The 18403-nt window shown below is 31.0% G+C and overlaps 2 protein-coding genes across 2 annotated transcripts in view; one reads left to right on the top strand and one right to left on the bottom strand.

Annotated features, from left to right (window-relative positions):
* Positions 1 to 12139, top strand: part of LOC113515200 (phosphatidylinositol transfer protein alpha isoform) — a 25556-nt gene extending 13417 nt beyond the window's left edge. Inside the window, 5 exon segments of the mRNA XM_052895795.1 lie at positions 396 to 547; positions 1887 to 1964; positions 7691 to 7934; positions 9437 to 9488; positions 9891 to 12139. Of these exon segments, the coding sequence (XP_052751755.1) occupies positions 396 to 547; positions 1887 to 1964; positions 7691 to 7934; positions 9437 to 9488; positions 9891 to 10029 (665 nt within the window). The 3' untranslated portion in view covers positions 10030 to 12139.
* Positions 11808 to 18403, bottom strand: LOC113515074 (N-acetylglucosaminyl-phosphatidylinositol de-N-acetylase). The gene is made up of 4 exons (XM_026899212.3): positions 17858 to 18403; positions 17118 to 17408; positions 16555 to 16648; positions 11808 to 15682 (listed from the first exon to the last, which is right to left on the bottom strand). The coding sequence occupies exons 1-4, from the start codon at positions 18168 to 18170 to the stop codon at positions 15508 to 15510; spliced, it is 873 nt and encodes a 290-aa protein (XP_026755013.1). The 5' UTR covers positions 18171 to 18403; the 3' UTR covers positions 11808 to 15507.

The following is an 18403-nucleotide window of genomic DNA, read 5'->3' as shown; positions in this document are numbered from 1 at the left end:
TAGGTAATTATTATTCATATTTAATACTAATTTGTTTGACATTGAAATGCAGTGCGAAAGTGTATTATACACACGTGCTAGAATAAACCTAGACAAATCTGTAATAATCAGATAAATCATGGTTTATCTAAGTGAGGAGTTAATAGTTTCCGAAACGGGCCTTAGACGAGTTATAAAAGTGGATAATGTAAAACAAAGAAGGGACGTCCATAGGGATAATGAATTTCAGAACTCGGTATCTCTGCCTACCCCGCAAGGGACTTGGCAAGACTATAAGGTATAATAACGTTTATTTTATTTATTTACACTTTATTGCAACGTTTTAAATAAGTAACCGAAATTTTTACGTTCATGTCGAATTTAAAACTATAACTAATTTTAAATTTTGTTCTTAGGTGGCAAATATTCATCTGGTCAATACACGTACAAGATCTACCATCTCGCATCTAAAGTACCGGCATTCATCCGGTTGTTGGCGCCTAAAGGGTCACTGGAGGTGCATGAAGAGGCATGGAATGCTTACCCATACTGCCGAACTGTGCTCACGGTTAGTTTTTTTTTTATTAGTGAAGATGGAATGGCAACCCTGCCTACGCTATCGGTATACGCTGGCAGGGTACCAGTGAAGAGTGACAGGTGAGGATAAAGGCAAGTCAGTTGGCCCATAGTGATCAATTGAACAAGAATTTACCACTATGGTTTCCAGGGGAACCGCGTGGAGGTCGACCTGATAGGGTATATTGCTAACAATAGCGTTGTTAAATGTCATTATTAACAATCCCTTTTCCCTGCTTACGGTTAGTTGTCAAATATGTACATACAAAAGTAGTACAAAATATTGTCTCCTATATATATATACGATACAAGATATCAAATTTTGTACTGACATACTTCGTCCTTTTTTATATAAAGACAAAAATACTAAATCCACGACTGATGTAACTAGTGTGAAAGTGTAAATAGAAAAAATTGTACAGTCCGGTAACTTCAAATTTGTACATAAATTTCATGTTCACTTCTAATCCAATATTATAAACATGAAAGCGAGTTTGTTTGTTACCTTTTGGCGCCATAACGGCTTAACCAATCGACATAAAATTTTGTATTACATAGTATTTGTAATGGAGAAGGACATAAGCTACATTTTATTTCAGTCCAGATAATTATGAAAATAACAATCAACTTACGTGTATTTTGTTGTGAACTCATGATTAAAGTTCCCGGATTGTCTCGAAACTAGTTGAGCGTTCTTAACAGAAATAGACGTAAGTCAATCCAGTTACTTATACAAATAAAATATGGTCACTGTGATGTTACGTAATGAACTCTAACCTAAAAACCAGTTCTATATTTGTAATTTATTCAAATCATATTTTTTTATGAGAGTATGAAGCCTCAATCTACTGACACAGAATTTGGTTTGCCTTCAGAAATGGAATTGTCTGGCGTATCAATATTTTGTGCCAAATGAAGAATTATTTTGGGGTTTGTGACATAAAAAAAAATCCCGCAGTTTTTTGTTTTAATTTATAGTTCATTAAAAATAATTTGAACTTATGATTTTTTAGCAAATTTATTTGGTATTAAATACACAATAATCGAAACCTTTGTGGTGATGAACGTTACAAAATAGGATATTTAAAAATACTCCTTTTTTAAATGTATAACCCTGCAATGGCAATTCTTACTGTCGGAAGGATTATTAATGTTTCAATCTACTATTTAAAAACGAAATATCGATTAAACTTTTTTAAATAAATATTTTGATAAATGTTAACACCAAACATCTTTTATGATATATAACTATTTTTTTTTATTTTCACGTGAGGTAATGTATCGTACATAATGTCCAACATACAATGAAATATATTCTAAAATTATTGCAGAACCCGGGTTACATGAAGGAGAACTTCGTCATTTGTATAGAGTCCTTACATTTACCAGACAGCGGGGATCAGCAAAATGTAAGTTATAATATTTTTTTTACATTAAAAGCACTCCACTCTCTACTACAAACACTACCACATATTTGTTTAAATGTGAGCTTCATCTAATAATTTATTAAGGCCATCATAATAACATAAGTCCAAAAAACTAACCACGTTATATCTATGTCTATCGCATATTGCAAAATGCACATTTTGCAAGGTATAGTCTTTAACAGAATTCAGTGATATAGTGATGAAATTGAATAATTTCATCCATAAATAATACAGTGAAATGAATGTTATAGGGTAATAACAGATTTTTTAATTTTTAATTCCATAATCTAATTAATAATAATGTATAACCTTCTAAGAAAGGTTTATCACTTAAAAGATTTGAGAACTAATTAATATGCTCTATGTTTACCTCTAAGTTCAAGGAGAAGTAATGAGAGGTATCCGAACTTTTAAGCCAACCAAGTGGTCACTTACGTCACCTTATGACACGAAGATCTGATGTCAATCATAGTATCATTAAAAACCATCATAGGAAACGTTTAAAAATTACATTAATACTTTTATTACTATAATATTATTCTAAGTTAACACACTGAGACTTTAAACGAAAAATATGTTGAAAAACTATAAAAGAAGCCTACCGCAATGATGATACGCAACGCCCGGCTGTCAATATAGTACAAGAAGTTTTTTCTTATCATTTTTTGAATTTTGTTGTCATTCTGTATAAATAATTTATCTATATACCAGTATATGCTCAAAATATCCTTAGCGACGGAATAACCACAGGGAACATCAAATGTCTACAATTTTTATCTTCACATTTGCTTCTTTGATATTACAAGTCCTGGTTCAATATTAGTATTTGACTCATTCCACGCAGAATAAAGTTAACTCTCAGTTAACATATAATTAGCGTATTCGTCAGTTAAAAACATTTGATTAATATCAATTCACGAAAAATCAGAAACTGTTTAGTGGTTTAAACTTTAGTTACGAATACAGATTACTTGTAGTTGTCTTGTGTAACTCATCTGTCCCTTTAGATAATGTACACGAGACTTCTTTCGCCAAGAAAGAAGAAAGACACAAGAATTTTTTTAATAGATGGTATCTCTGCCTGCTCTATTGGTTTACGCCAACCCTTGACACCTATCGTTGGGATAAAAATTGTACTTTCAAGTTTGAGCAAATAATATACATTTACAAAATTTCATTAAAATCGCTGAAACGATTTAGGACATTACCGTGAACTAACATCGCCACATGGGAGTTTTATACATTCAGATTATTTCAGTCACGATTTTGCACGGTCTTGAAAAGAAAATACCGATATTACACGATGATAATATAGTTTTATATAGGCGAAAGGCTATTCTAAATTGGTTAATTATTTTTATTCGTTAGGAAAAAAGACTCAAATATTTCCTTTTTATAATTTATATATTACATTTGTTACACCTAAGAAATAGTAATTTTTCATTCGCAGAATTAAGATCTACAACTAGATCAGTCGGTAATTAATTTTAATTTTTAACTAAAAATATAGCAAAAACACATATGTTTAATATCTTATTAATCCATAGGTATTGGTAAGCAGATATCGTAACATAATTATCGTAACGTTATCAATGTATGTAGGTAAAATTATTTTCGTAGTCTTTCTGTGTATAACCAAAGTTCAAAGTAAAAATAGCGAATCTCATTCTTTATAGAATAAAAATGAAATGAAACCTATTAGGGATAATAGATAAGGATGAAGTCACGTTAAATGGCACATCGTGACGAATTCATCAGGAAGTAAGCACGTTTCCCAGAGGAACCGTAGCGAGGTCTACTTGACAAGGTATATTGCTAGCAATGGGGATTAACGTTGCCATTACTAGTAGTCCCTCCTTCCCGGAAACATATCGATGAAAAATTGTAAATTGTCGTTGTATGGGTTTAATCGGTCGATAACGTTATCTTTAAAATATCTAAAAGAAAATATTATCAGGTTTAAAATATACATTATAAAATTTTGGCCTTCTGATATAGTGATAAACAAAGGTAAACATTAGATAATATTTTTCTATAATACCTACCTACACGATGTACTTAATGTTGTAATTATGAAAGTGTCTATTTACTTATTAAATACTGTTTTACACGATTAACTTAAAATTAATTACTGGACAATTTTATATTAATTTATTATATTATAGATATTGATTTTTGTTTAGCGGGCTAATATCGCTTAAATTTCATCTGTGTAATTAAAAACGAATGTTTGTACGTTTGTCCTTTATTTGTTCTTAAACCATTCATCCGATTTGATGAAACTTTGGTAGATTCTGGGTTGTTTTCCATACATATTATCGTTACCACACACCAAATATTATTCCAAATTATACTAATCAAAGGAGCGTATATATATTTCAAATAATGCTACCAATACTCGTATGAGGTTAAACACATAATTTACACTGATAACCAAGTTAAATGTAACGTGGGTCAACTAGTAAATAATAAATAATTCAGTCCATAGACTAGTCATCTGGCTCTCAAACTAGGCTACCCTGTGTTATGACACTTTAGACTACGAACCAAAAACATCAAAATCCGAATCAGTTTAGAATAATTTATTTTCTAAGTGTAGTGAAACGGAATATTTGAGAAACTTTGTACAAAAGTCGTTTGTTTAGGTACCTCTGTTCCATTCGTGTTTTTTTTTTAGCAACTGTGCAGATGTATGTATTCTGTAATGTCAATGGCGCTGTTCATGTCTATAGATTGCCGCGGTCCATCAAGCCATTTGCTATTCTAAGTTACATTAGAAAAAAATAATAGTAAATCACTACTCAATGTATGCACTGACTATATCTATATATATAGGTATATTATGATGTTATTTCTATTCAACTACAAGGGGGTTACCTATATTTTTCATCTTAATCTTTTTATCAATTCGGTATTATTGAATTAATTAATTATTCATATCATATAAATTAGTTGGAATTTAATCAATGATGTATTGTTGGATTTATGATCTAACTGTTTTAAGATTGATAATAATAATAATAGAGAAAATGTAAGGAAATAGCATTGTGGAATATTTTTCTACTTTTCCAAAATGCTATGACCATAGATTAAAGATAGTACATTCTATTTCTACAGGTATGATAATAAAATATTTGAAAAGAATTGATAGGTCATGTAACATTTATTGCAGATAAATTTGAAATAGTAACTAAACTAACTAAATACACAACGTTTTTTTTTTTAATACAACATAGAATGGCAAACAAGCTGACGGCCCACCTGATGGAAACCGTCAGTGGTAACCGTCGCCCATAGACATGAGCAGTACCATGGACATAACAGAGTATACTGTTTCGCCCATGATACCCCCCATGCGTTGCCATTCCTAAGGACTCAGGTGTTATTCCTTTATACCTCAGTATTTTGTCTTTATCGCGGCAAGACCTCCTTTTTAATATTCAATCAAGTAAGCTCATTTCTTCGAGAGTAAAGTAAATTTTGTGTCTACTGCGATATTTTGTATGACACAAACATATCAATAATAGTTACTAAGTACCTTTGTGGATCTTGAACCTAATAATTACGTTGTTTTGTACTTACACAACGTTCTAGCAAGGTCGACGTTAACATAATTAATACTTGTCTCTAGTACTCATTAAAAAAGAAATAGCTAACGGTATTGCAATTTCCGCAATGCCCCAAGATGCTTCTCATAAATAATAATCAAAACTTCATAAATTAATTTGTACTGACATTTTTATATTTCTTTGATTAAAAAAAAAACACTAAAGCATTGCTCCGTCATGACAGCAATATACCTATGTATAAAACCATAAAAAAAAAATATGGGTGAAGATGGAACGGTAAACGGCGCCTGCGCTATCGGTATACACTACCAGTATACGGGTATCAGTGAAGTACAGGTGAGGATAAAGACAGGTCAGTTGGCTCATAGTGACCAATTGAACAAGAATTAACCACTATGGTTTTCAAGGGGAACCGCGTGGAGATCGACCTGACAGGGTGTATTGCTAGCAATGGGGCTGTTAAATCTCATTACTAATAATCCCTTTCCCCTCAAAATCATATACTGTAGATAATACCTGGCATTCTCTTTCTACATATAAAACGGTAGCTATTTTAATTTAACTATCACAAATGGGGTAGTTTTTTTTTTTAATGGATGGTAATGAAATGGTAACTTCGTCTGCGCTATTGGTATATACTGGCGGGGGATTAGTAAAAAATGATAAGTGTGGGTGGAAACAGGTCAATTGGCCCATCGTTACGAATATAACAATAATTAACCACATCCAAGGGGAACCTCGTACATGGGGGTCGATTTAATAGGGTATATGCCTTATGGTTTGTAAGTAACAGGAATTACCGCGATCATTTAGTTAAATTGTGGTATGGTAGAAGAAAAAACTGCCTCGAAGGCGGAGATTTAACAGCGTTACATCAGTCTACTCGTGACTATTCAGGTAAATTAACGTCGAAATAATTCACGTTAATTCTCGTCACAGTGACGTGCTGTGTAGTAAGATGCCTTAATTTGTTACACTCAATTATATACACCGTATAATGTATATAATCATCCTAATATAAAGAATAGAACAATAGAAACTAAATATAATTTAATATCGTAACTCTACGCCTAGTATAGTAGTAGTAAACATCCAAGGTCCAAATTCTTAAGTGATTAGCTATTGCAATTTGTTTTAAATGTAATTAAACGATAAGGATATGACAAAAGACTAAATAATTAATTTATTAATACCAACGTTTTGTTGTTTTAGGCGAGTAATTATACAGATAAATAGGGTCCATATTAAAAGACAATAATATATTTATAAAGAATCATTAGTCACATGATCACTTTTCTCTACAACCCCATAGTCTATATCTAATTATTTCCCAGAGAATTTCATTGGTTTTAGTTGTAATCATCTCACGGTAAGGATGATGATAAAGTTCTTTAATGGTTGCGTGCGATTATAAGGATTTTCCTACGCGATAAAGTTTCAATATAAGTTTCCTGTAATAGTTTATTAAAAAAAAATGAAGTTTCTTTGTAAAGTCGGCGTAACACATTTGACAAAGTTAGTTCCAGTTATTAATAAGCTTCGATACCATTTAGATCAAATGGGTCGTATACTTTATTATATTTACATTAGTACATTTGCGATAAAAATAATCTATGTGTTACAATATGTAATTAATTTATTAATTAGTAATCAAACAAATAGCGGAAATATCATTTAAACACTATTTAATTTATTTAAAATCATTATAAATTTTATTTAGATTATTATTATTCATTTCCTAATATTGGTCATGTTTGTTTACACAAAGTAGCATGTACTTTGTAATCCACCTAGAAGAATAAATGATTTGTCTAGGTCAGTGTGTGTTTGTGTTATGTTTATATATTTTATATATATCATAGACACACATACATTATCAAATTGTTGTTATTTGTTTGCTAGAAACACTTCATAAATTATAAAACTAGCTAATTCTTGCAAAAGTTTTCTTCCCTACCGTCAACCTATAAGCTCGATAGGAGTAAAAGCTATCCTATCAATGCATATTTACAGCACTTAAAATCTGTTATACGCTTTTAGAGATTAGCGTGAATCACAAATAATATAATACTATACTAGTAGTGTGAACGCACATCGTGACATGGGATTTTTATATATTAAGATATATTTATTTTATAGGTCCATGAACTGCCACCAGAGAAACTAAAAGCACGCGAAGTTGTGAATATTGACATCGCAAACGACCCGCTCCCGTCCGCTGACTACAAGGCCGAGACCGACCCTACCAAATTCAAGTCCGTGAAGACCGGCCGCGGGCCCCTGGTCGGCCCCAACTGGAAGAAAGAAGTGAAGCCGGTTATGACCTGCTACAAACTCGTCACCGCCGAGTTCAAGTGGTTCGCCTTCTGGACAAAATCCTGAGGTACGAAGAACATTTGTTAGCCTAGAAACTATATCTTCAAGCGAATCTGGTGGCGTTTTTGCTAATCCGTAGAATTTTGGTTTACCTGCTCCTTTTCCTCCTATTCCTTTATTGGTTTTATCCTTTTTAACAGCCCGAAGTCGTGTTCCCATCCTCTTTTCTACGTGACCCACACATTCTTTTTTTGTTACCGCAGTATCTCCATACGGTTTAGTATCTAGGATCCCCTTGAAAGTTTTGCTGTCACGTTATAAAATGCTTTATGTACTCCGATCAACGTATTCTAAAGGATTTGTTTTTTTTTTTTTCCACAAATTACATCCACCACAAAAACTACTCATGACCATGACATCTAAAACTTTCCCAGTGTACTTGCCGATCAACGTAGATATGAAAAGCCTAAGTACCGTCACCTGACACAGTCAATTCATCCTGTGGTTTTCCTGATTTTTCATTCATAGTTTTTTCTTGCGTAACAGCGAATGCCAATAAAGTATCACACAGTGAAGATGTAGCAATATGAATGTTTTCCAGTAGTGCAGTATAAGTAGAATTTGCAACACCCGAACACATGTCCATAAAGCTACAGAAAAGATTTACTCCTTCTTGACCAACTCCCAATAATCGCATCGCAAATACAAACCGACGATTAACCTCAAATGCATTTCCGATAACGGGCCTGAGTTTATAACTGTCTGTTTTTCATACACGATAAAATAATAAAGCCTATAATTGATCGCGAAATAGACACGTCACTTTTACAAGTTTTACATATAACTATTTCAGAGATTGCAGCAAATACAGAAACAAACTCCAAAATGCAATATGCGAAATTCGAAATGGGAACCTCCATGTTCATGTTATTTTTAAGTTTATTGGCCGAAGCTGATGTAAATACCGTATCATTTTGGTGGGTAAAACGGTTTCCACTAAACTTTCTTTTTTTACTACGACCAGGATGAACATTTTCACTCGTACTTCCTTTCCGTCCACTCATTATGAAAAAAAATAATTTGTAGCTGTTGATCTCTTCGAAGTTCAACCAATACTAAAATAACTTCGGGAAAATATTATAACAATAGAAATTTCATGTCTAATAATATATATATAAATAAATTTTGACATTTAAAAAAACCGCTCTTCCTTTTACCTGCTGTATCTTTAAAACGACTTCGAATTTTCTAAAATCGCTTTACTACCGTATTCTAGACATGTTAAGGGAGCAATTTATGAAAAAAAAAAAATCGATTTTTTCAACCCATCACATAGGAAGACCCCCTTAAAAAATCGTAAAGGAAATAATGTAACATACCTAAATATTAAAGACAAATTTATATTTATTTATGCCTCTTGTCTATTAATTTACTTTTACAATAGACATTGTTTATCATGTAATTAAAATTCATAATAGTCCTTAATATGATAATAGCTATTTGTAATTATCATTACAAGTATGACGTTGTTTTTCTTTTAACTAGTATATATTCTATTTCAGAGTAAAGTAGAAAACGTTATTCAGAAGTCGGAACGGCGGTTGTTCACCATTTTCCATAGGTTTGTATTATTTATTTGTATAAAACAAAATATCTCAAATGTGTGTGAAAGTGGTAACCGTCGCCTATAGACATGAGCAGTACCATGGACATAACAGAGTATACTGTTTCGCCCATTATACCCCCCATGCGTTGCCATTCCTGAGAACTCAGGTATTATTCCTCTGTACCTTGTAAATTCACACCACCCTTCAAACTGAAACACAGACATTCAAATACAACTGCTTTACGATTGAAACACGAATGGGACAGAGGTACCTAAGCAAAGGACTTTTGTACATATGCATATAGTCAAAAGTCAACATACATTAAAAAAAATCATAACTATTAAGGCATAGTCATTGACCTTGCATGCACGCACTTTTATAGGACAATAAAGAATAAATAAAACTATTAATTTCAGGCAAGTGTTCTGTTCGATGGACGACTGGCATGGCATGACCATGGCCGACATCCGAGCCATTGAGGATCGCACCAAGGAGGAACTTGAAAAGTTGCGTCGCGAAGGTGAAGTCCGCGGCATGCGTGCTGACAACGACTAAACGTGCGTGCGTATGTGTGCGTGCATGCGTACTTGTGTGCGAGTAGGTGTCGGGCGCGGGCCATAGAATACGCTCAGTAAACATTTATAGCGTCAATATTATAAAATGCATTTCAGATTTTTTGTAAATATTTGTTCAAGTTGATATGTAAACAGCGTTATCTCCATTGTCCTTTAATTCTCATTCCTAAAGGAGATATGCTATATAGTGAGGTTTGTTTATGCGTCGATGGACGATGTCCAAACTAAACATTTTTTTTTATAAACTTCGTAATAAAAGCAATACTTGTTATGAGATCCGCGCTCGACTCATTTCCTTCTCACGCTCACACAAATGCCCTAGCCTCTGATAAACAAATATACAAATCAATATTGGATATTAATGTTAAACGTTATTTCATCAATTCTCATAATTAAGTATGTATGTAATTGAAAATGTGTTCTCATAATTCATTGGACAAAGTAAATCAAATTATTACTTATGACTGCTGGCAGTCTGTTTACTGACGATTTCAAAAATAAGATTAAAATGGATAAAACTTAAAAAAAAAATCTTGTAAACACTTAGATAAAATCACAACAGACTAGTTAGAGGCGGGGGTATAGATTACCATTAGTTTAAAATAAAGAGATGTGGTATAGATACTATTTAAATGAATAACTAAATAAGTTGATGTAGTCAGTGGTTAACAGGTAGTGTTGTCGTTACATAAAAATAATTCGTTTTGACAACTACTCATTATCAACGAGAATTGGTGGAAATATTTGGCATCTAGGCCGGATTTTTAAATATTTCACTGTGTAATATTCTGTTAGTCGATCTAACCAGCCTAGACGGCGTTTTGGCTCTTGTGTATTTTGTAATAAATAAACATATATGTATAAGTAATTTTGCGCAATAGTAACCAATTAGTACTGGCACGAATGTAACTAGGAAGAAAAATTATTGGTGCAATATATTTTATCAATGGCAACCCAAGAGATGCGTACAGGTTGATATAGTAGTTGGGAGTGTTGCAAAATGAATATTTATTAACCTCTATGTGGTTTGTGGGCGGTGGTTGTTTTTTAGTAAAGTTATTATTGGGACTATAGTTTATTTATTAAGGAGTTGTTCAATTTGCAACACACTCAGGTGATTCATGTATAATAATTATTGATAAGTTTTGTTATTTAACAAATCAGTATTTTAATATTTGTGTGACATTCCAGATACAATACCAATAATGTATAACATTAATGAACATTTTAGGTTGATTTGCTATTTCATCTATTTTTTCTTTTTATTTTTAATAGCTCTCTGTGTTATATTGGATATTATGCAGCAATATGCATAAATCAAATGATACAATTATATATCAGTACAATCTATGTTATGCAATTAGTTTTATGTGGATTCCCCTCACATTTATTGTAATGAAGTCAGTAACTACAATTTTGTATTTAATGTTCCTCCATTTTAACCATTGCGTTACTTCTTATCGCGAATGTATTTATATGCTTCTGCGTTGCTCAAAATTCTTGGAGGGAGTGCTGTTATGATGTTGGAATTTCGTATATGTGGCTACTAGTCCTCTCCAAGAGTTCTGTTCGACGCTTTTTTTATTTTTGCTTAATTATTTGCACATGTTTTTAAGTTTTTTTTTTTTACTTGTTGTAATAAGTTATACATCAAATACAGCGTGATATACATATTTCAGAGTAGTCTTTTATTAGTAGATTATGTAGTAAATTGTTCGCAACCCGCTTTTAGCATTGCCTAGAGCTTGTGATTTGGTGTTTTTTTTTACAATTTTTTTTTAATACTTGAGCATTTAAAGTACTTAATGACCATATGATCACTAAAACTAGCACAATTTTATCTCCTATTTAGGCATTATAGTGAGATATTTATCCTTACATGATAAATTAAAAAAGAATTCTTCCCAGTCTAATGACAATATTTTTTTGTAGTTTGTCTTGGACCAAATAAAATCTTTGATGAAAACTGACGATTGATTTTAGTAGCTAAATTTGAGCTGTTTATATTACAAGATGGTAATATAACATGTTATTGAACAATTGTTAAAGCTTATTTGTAGCAGTTACCAAATAAAATTAAGTACACTGGATGATTGTTTATTTTTTGGAATTCCTTCAATTAATTCCTTCGTGTATTTTGTTTTATTTAATATGTGTTGATGTATGAGTGCACGTTTCGCATAATTTACTTTTACATGCTTATTATTACTTATTTTTCGTCCAGCGGATGTAAGATCAGTATTCTGTAGAGATATATGTCCATAGCACACTGTATGGTATTGGAGAAATTGAATATATATAAAATACCTATAGAGCGCTAAAATTGTCAATTTTAAAATGTTTAGCTATTTAAAATTTTGAAAGTTCTCGCATTGAAATGTAAGTATAATAATGTAATAAATAACATTTGTTGTAAAATGTACTATGAGTATTTTGAGGCCAACAGAAATAAAATTAATTTAATCTGTTTCGATTTGTTTGGTTTATAGACTAGTTGATATTTTAGCACCTCCATACTTCGAACACATTCGATATACAAAGTAAAAACAAACTTACGAGTTTCAATAGGATTGGTCATTTATTGCATTTCAGTTAAAAAGATAATTTTCATTTTTGAAATGAATAACTTATGCTAGCCGAAAGAATTGAAAATACAAAACATAATTGTATATCGGAACAATATTAGGCGATACAACTTTAAAAAAAATTAAATGAGGCGTGGAAGCGCAACAATATATCACAGAACAGGCTTTCAATAGGAGATTAAGGAATATAACAATAAAATCTCGACTAGGTGGCGTCTAAACCAAATGTGACCTTATTATTAATACACATTTCCATTCATTACCTAAATAACTGTTCAGATTTCTATATCATGACGTTATTTATACATTTGTACATATGAGCACATTGCATCAAGAATGCGGAAGCACTCGTTAATTACCTTTCGTGTTAAGAGGATCGTTTGAATTAAGAATAACCTATCGAAATTGGTACAATTTTAGAAATTCTTAAATATAATTTACATTATGTATTAAAAGTGACTGCAGTGCATAAAAACAATTATGGAATAACATGGAAATTAATCGACAACAAAAAATATGTATTCATTTTAAAAAATAAATTTCATAACACACATAGTATTCGCCGTTAAATCTAAAGTGCCCGTGATAGGAATCTAATTACCTATATGATGTTCCATCTATAGTTTTCATGTACTACAGGTGATGGTATACTCCACGGCCACTTTTTATATGAGAATCAACTATAGAGAAACTTGGCAATTGTACAAATCATTGCGGTAGCCAAATACATTATACACATTTGTATTACAAGTTAGTGTGGTCAAAACCAGCAACAGTAACTACATAGGGATGAGTCGATGACTGGACTTGGCCTAATCATAGACTGCCATAATAATCGTCAGCGACAAATGAAATGTAAATGGAAACTATATTTATTAATCAGTAATCTTGCACAAATTTCATACTTGCTAGTGTAACCGGTGCCTTTTCAGAAGTATGGCGCATGAGTCGAACACTAATCTATACATACTCGGTATTTCATGAAGCTCATACCGATACTAGTCTAGTCAATTTACTAAGTTGTACGATTGTCACAGATGTCAATGTATATTTCTATAACCGTGTGATAATATTTAAACACATGAATGACTCGGGACAGTATTTTTTTCTTTACAAATTTTGCATCAAGTGTGATACATAGGTACAGTTTTGATCTTTATAATGTCTATTTATTTATTTGGATTCAGAAATCGTTCAAAATATTTCATATATATATATATATATAGTTGTATAAATATTACCATTCCTAGGTACATCAATTTGAACTTTTGACATTATAATACTTAGAAACATTGTATTATTTACATAACCAATTGAATAATATAACTTATATCTATTTACAATTTTAGTGGGGTGGGTTGGGAAAAGTAAAATATAATTTAAAAAAAAAAAACATTAAGCAGACATTACTCCAGATATTACTTCTTGATACCTGATGCCTACAAACAGACATAATATGTAACACTTATTTGTTAATGTACCACTTATAAAAGGATTTTTGAAGGCTCACCTAATAATTTAAAATTGTTTTCTATGAAAAATAGCGTCTTCAATCTTGGAAAAATAAATTAAAATTTATTTCAAAATTGAGATATTTTGTTTTAAAAACTAAATTATTGAATCGATTTTGATAAAATGTCTATGAGACCATTCTAAAAGTATATCTTTTCAGAAAAAAAAGTAATTGGAGAAAGACTCCAACAAATTAAGAACCCCTTTTTTTTAAATTGTTAAAAACAAATGGACCAAATAGAAATGTCGATACTCTATTCAGAACTGTACGACTCAATATCATTTGAGAAATTTCTTTATAAATCTACAATAACACTTCTACTTTTAGGGGAGCCTTCTAAAACAATGTTTTTAGAAATTATAAAGGTACATTGTAATAACAATACAACAATAGGTGATAATTGCATTTTAGTAGTTACTTTGCATTCCGTTAGGTAACAATTTGTGTTACACATACTATTACGATGGGATATAGCGTTGAAGAAACGCTATACACCATCTCATCATCACCAGCAACACTCTCCGTATTTAAATTTTAGTTGAAATAAATTGTCTATATGTTCACATCTCGATCTACGTATGGTAGATAAAAAAATACAATAATAAATATAAACAATAAAATACAATAAAAGTACAAAGTTTTCAGTCTCCATACTTTTTAAAATACTTAATTTATGCTTGACTCACTTTTAAAACTAAATATTTACATACTTGTTTACCAACTAAATAACAACAAAATTAATACATAATTATATCGGTGCCAATTCAATTGCAGCGGTTGGTAGACTCTTTAATGAGATTAAAATTTATAAAAAAATATATATTTGTAACTTACATAATTATAAAACGAACAACAGTTTTTAAGTTAGACCTTCAGGATCACAATTGTGAAAACAGCATTAAATTCGGACAATATTTTTTTTGTGTGATGCAAAAAAATATTGTAGGAACATGCAAAAAAAAATGTCTATTATTGCAACTTTAAAACTCCTTATATTTTTTCTGATGTATCTTTCAGACATCGTTTACCTACAATTTTATTATAGTAATAATATATTTTAACGAAATATTAAAATGAAATTATTACGAAATGGCACCAATTTAACACCTATGTTAAAATTAATTTCATATTATGGCACATAAGAATTGACACCAAATAACTGAATAATTGAATTATAAACCAAATATAGCGTTATTTTTATAAGAACTCATGTGACTGAAACCTCCATGAGCCCCTTTTCGTTCTTTAACAGTTCTGTTTCCTTGACTGACTCAACTTCTTGCTAATGAGTTGCTATTTAAAAAAGCTACAACATCATTTGTATTAGTAGTTTTACTTTATCTTCTATGTGACATAGTATTCAATCATCAACCTCTAATTCAAGCTCAATGTCGGCGAGGCTGATTCGTCTTAATGTATTGATTATCATGTAACGGGAGAAGGCAACATATAGATATCTGAACCACACCATCTGGGACTTGTGCCGTTTCATAGCACGAATAACGCGACGGCTTTCTGTCCATCGAAGGAAGTACCTATAACAGTCAAATTTGGTTTCCTTAAATACACGGACTATAGTCATTTTGACTACGTATAACCTTTTGTGTACCCTGTACTCAAATATGTGCTCAACTATTTAAGTGTAGGGTGGGGTGGGGGATAACCACTCCAGGATGTAAGTGGATTTTAGAGGTATACGGAAAGACATTTCTTAGCGAATTTAAACATGTGGGAAAACAAGGCAAACGTATAAGTAAGTTTTAATTATAGACAAAATCGGGACCATCTGTGCAAGTCATATTGAACTATATGTTTAATTAAACCAATTGTACCTACATACAATTTTGATATTGACATGTAAAAAGTTAATATCTGCATTAATTTATGAAATTTTGTGATATTGAGATAAAACAATGTCACATTCCTTTCAATTCAGTGGAGTAATTACAGTACTAGTTACAGTTTATTTTAAACAGGCGAGGTGGGTGGCTAGATTTTTTTTATAAATTTCTTAGTTTAAAATCCAATACAGAATATTTTTCATTTAATAAATAATAAAGGATAGTAATGTTTATAGACAAGGTAGTAGAATCTATTGAGATCTGAGGGCCTACCATGAAGTGTTTTCCGAAATTTCGGGTCCGAACGAAACAAAAGTTTGATGTTAAAATTATATAATACATACTGTTTAAAAAGATTTAAAATGTTAAAATACTATTTCTTTGGACTTTTATGGTAGAATTTATTAACATGTAAAGATGTACAAAATGTAAAGGCCCATTTACGGGGCCGATTTTGGTATGAACAAAACCACGAAATTGAGTCAGAAAATTTGGAATTACATTACATGGTAGACCAACTGTACTCTTAATAATATTAATGAACATTTTATATATTTAAATATTACCTCTTGGAAGACAATACAAAGCTAAGTGGTAAATCTAAAAATCCCAGGTACTTTCTCAGTATATTTACAGAGTCTAATGTGTAGACTGTACATTCTGAAACACAATAATTTGCATAGTTATAAATATTGCAAATAATGTGAATACATTATTTGTAGATAAAAATACTGAGATTCATTCTAAAGTGACATATTTTATCTTTAAACTAAAATTTCGATTTAATAATAATCAGCAAAATTATTACTGTAAAAATCAGTATTTATAATTTTACAGATTTGAATCAATTTTTAAAATTTAATTCTTGATGGTCCATAACATAAAATTTTGCTAAAATATTAAAGATTAGTTTAGAGAATTACACTTTAAAATCCATCCCAAAACCTAGTTTTATGAATTATAAATTTATTATACAATTATAATTTTTCAAAACAAAAAAAAAATATTGGTGACAATAAGTCACAGAGAAAATTGTAATGATAGTTTAAAGTTAATGAGGACACTATTGGTGAGTAATTTTTAATTTATTAATATATTTAATTCTGAAAAGACCACATTCATTACTTACTTTTGGGCATTAATTTCTCAACAAACATATAAGCCACAGCATAGAAAACTGCTGAATGATTTACATGAGAGGACACACCTCCTCTATCAAATGTAACTAGGGTGTCTACATCTAATTTTTCTAACTCATGTTGAATCAATTTAGCTATTACTGGTACAGGCCACTGAGCTTTTGGATCATCCTGTAATCTTGTGTCATTAATTAGACAAATATTCCTATCTGGTAAACCAAGCTCCTCACATGCACTCCACAATTCCAGTCTTCTAATATTGCCTTTACCTTCATAATTACCTAAAACATTAATACTCAAAGTTATCACATAAGTAATATTGTGAGTTAAATTTAACAAGATAATTATGGATATTTAAAAATTTGTGTTTAATAAAAAATAGTAACTTTCCAAACACACAAAACAATTCAAGTTATCAGAAGGCTTTATATACAAATTGTTTACTTATTTTTACTGCCAGACAGCTGTGTTTATCTTATAATATCATTATAACATAAAGGGGAGGGAAGCATAACATGTTTGCTCTTAGACAATGCATGAGGCATATGATGGTGATGATGTATCATGTTGGTTATTTTCAATCTGGTGGGCTTTCAGATTGTTTGCTATTCTCAGTTACTTATAAACTGATAAATGTTAAATTTTTTTGCCAAATAATAGTTGTCTGTATATGTATACTTATTAAGTATAAGTATACAGTACAGTAGGGAAAATCATTAATAGTACATACCATTAGATAAACACAGCAAATAAACATCAGCACCCTGTTCACATAATCTGAAAATTGTGGGACCGAAGAACATGCACTCGTCATCTGGATGTGCAATCACTATTAAAACTCTTTTTGCCCTAAGGGAGCCACGAGTACGAGTCGGTAACCTCCTGGCATACCGACGATATACAAGACAACACACTAACAAATAACCCACTATCCATAAACTTATATAAAATGCAAAATTTCTGAAATATAACAGCGTTTCTGCTACAAATTTCAAATAAAAACTATAAAGATATTCTAAATCGTGTTGAGAGGAGAGTAACATTGCGGATAGTAATTACTTTTTATTTATTTAAATGTTATTAATTCCGTCATTGGTGTATGACAATAACATGATTTAGTTACACATTCAAATATTGTAAAAAAAAAAAGCTATTTTCAATTAATGTAGAATAAATAAGGATTTCTAAACATTTTGGGTGATTCTATTTTTGTTCTTTTTTTGGTTGAAAATTGTTATCAGTAGATTTACATGACATACTTGTGACCACAGATTAC

Source organism: Galleria mellonella, unplaced genomic scaffold (genome assembly GCF_026898425.1).
Source record: "Galleria mellonella isolate WM207_F2 unplaced genomic scaffold, CSIRO_AGI_GalMel_v1 utg312, whole genome shotgun sequence".
In the NCBI taxonomy this organism is placed as follows: domain Eukaryota; kingdom Metazoa; phylum Arthropoda; class Insecta; order Lepidoptera; family Pyralidae; genus Galleria; species Galleria mellonella.
This window is presented reverse-complemented; position numbering and strand designations above follow the sequence as displayed.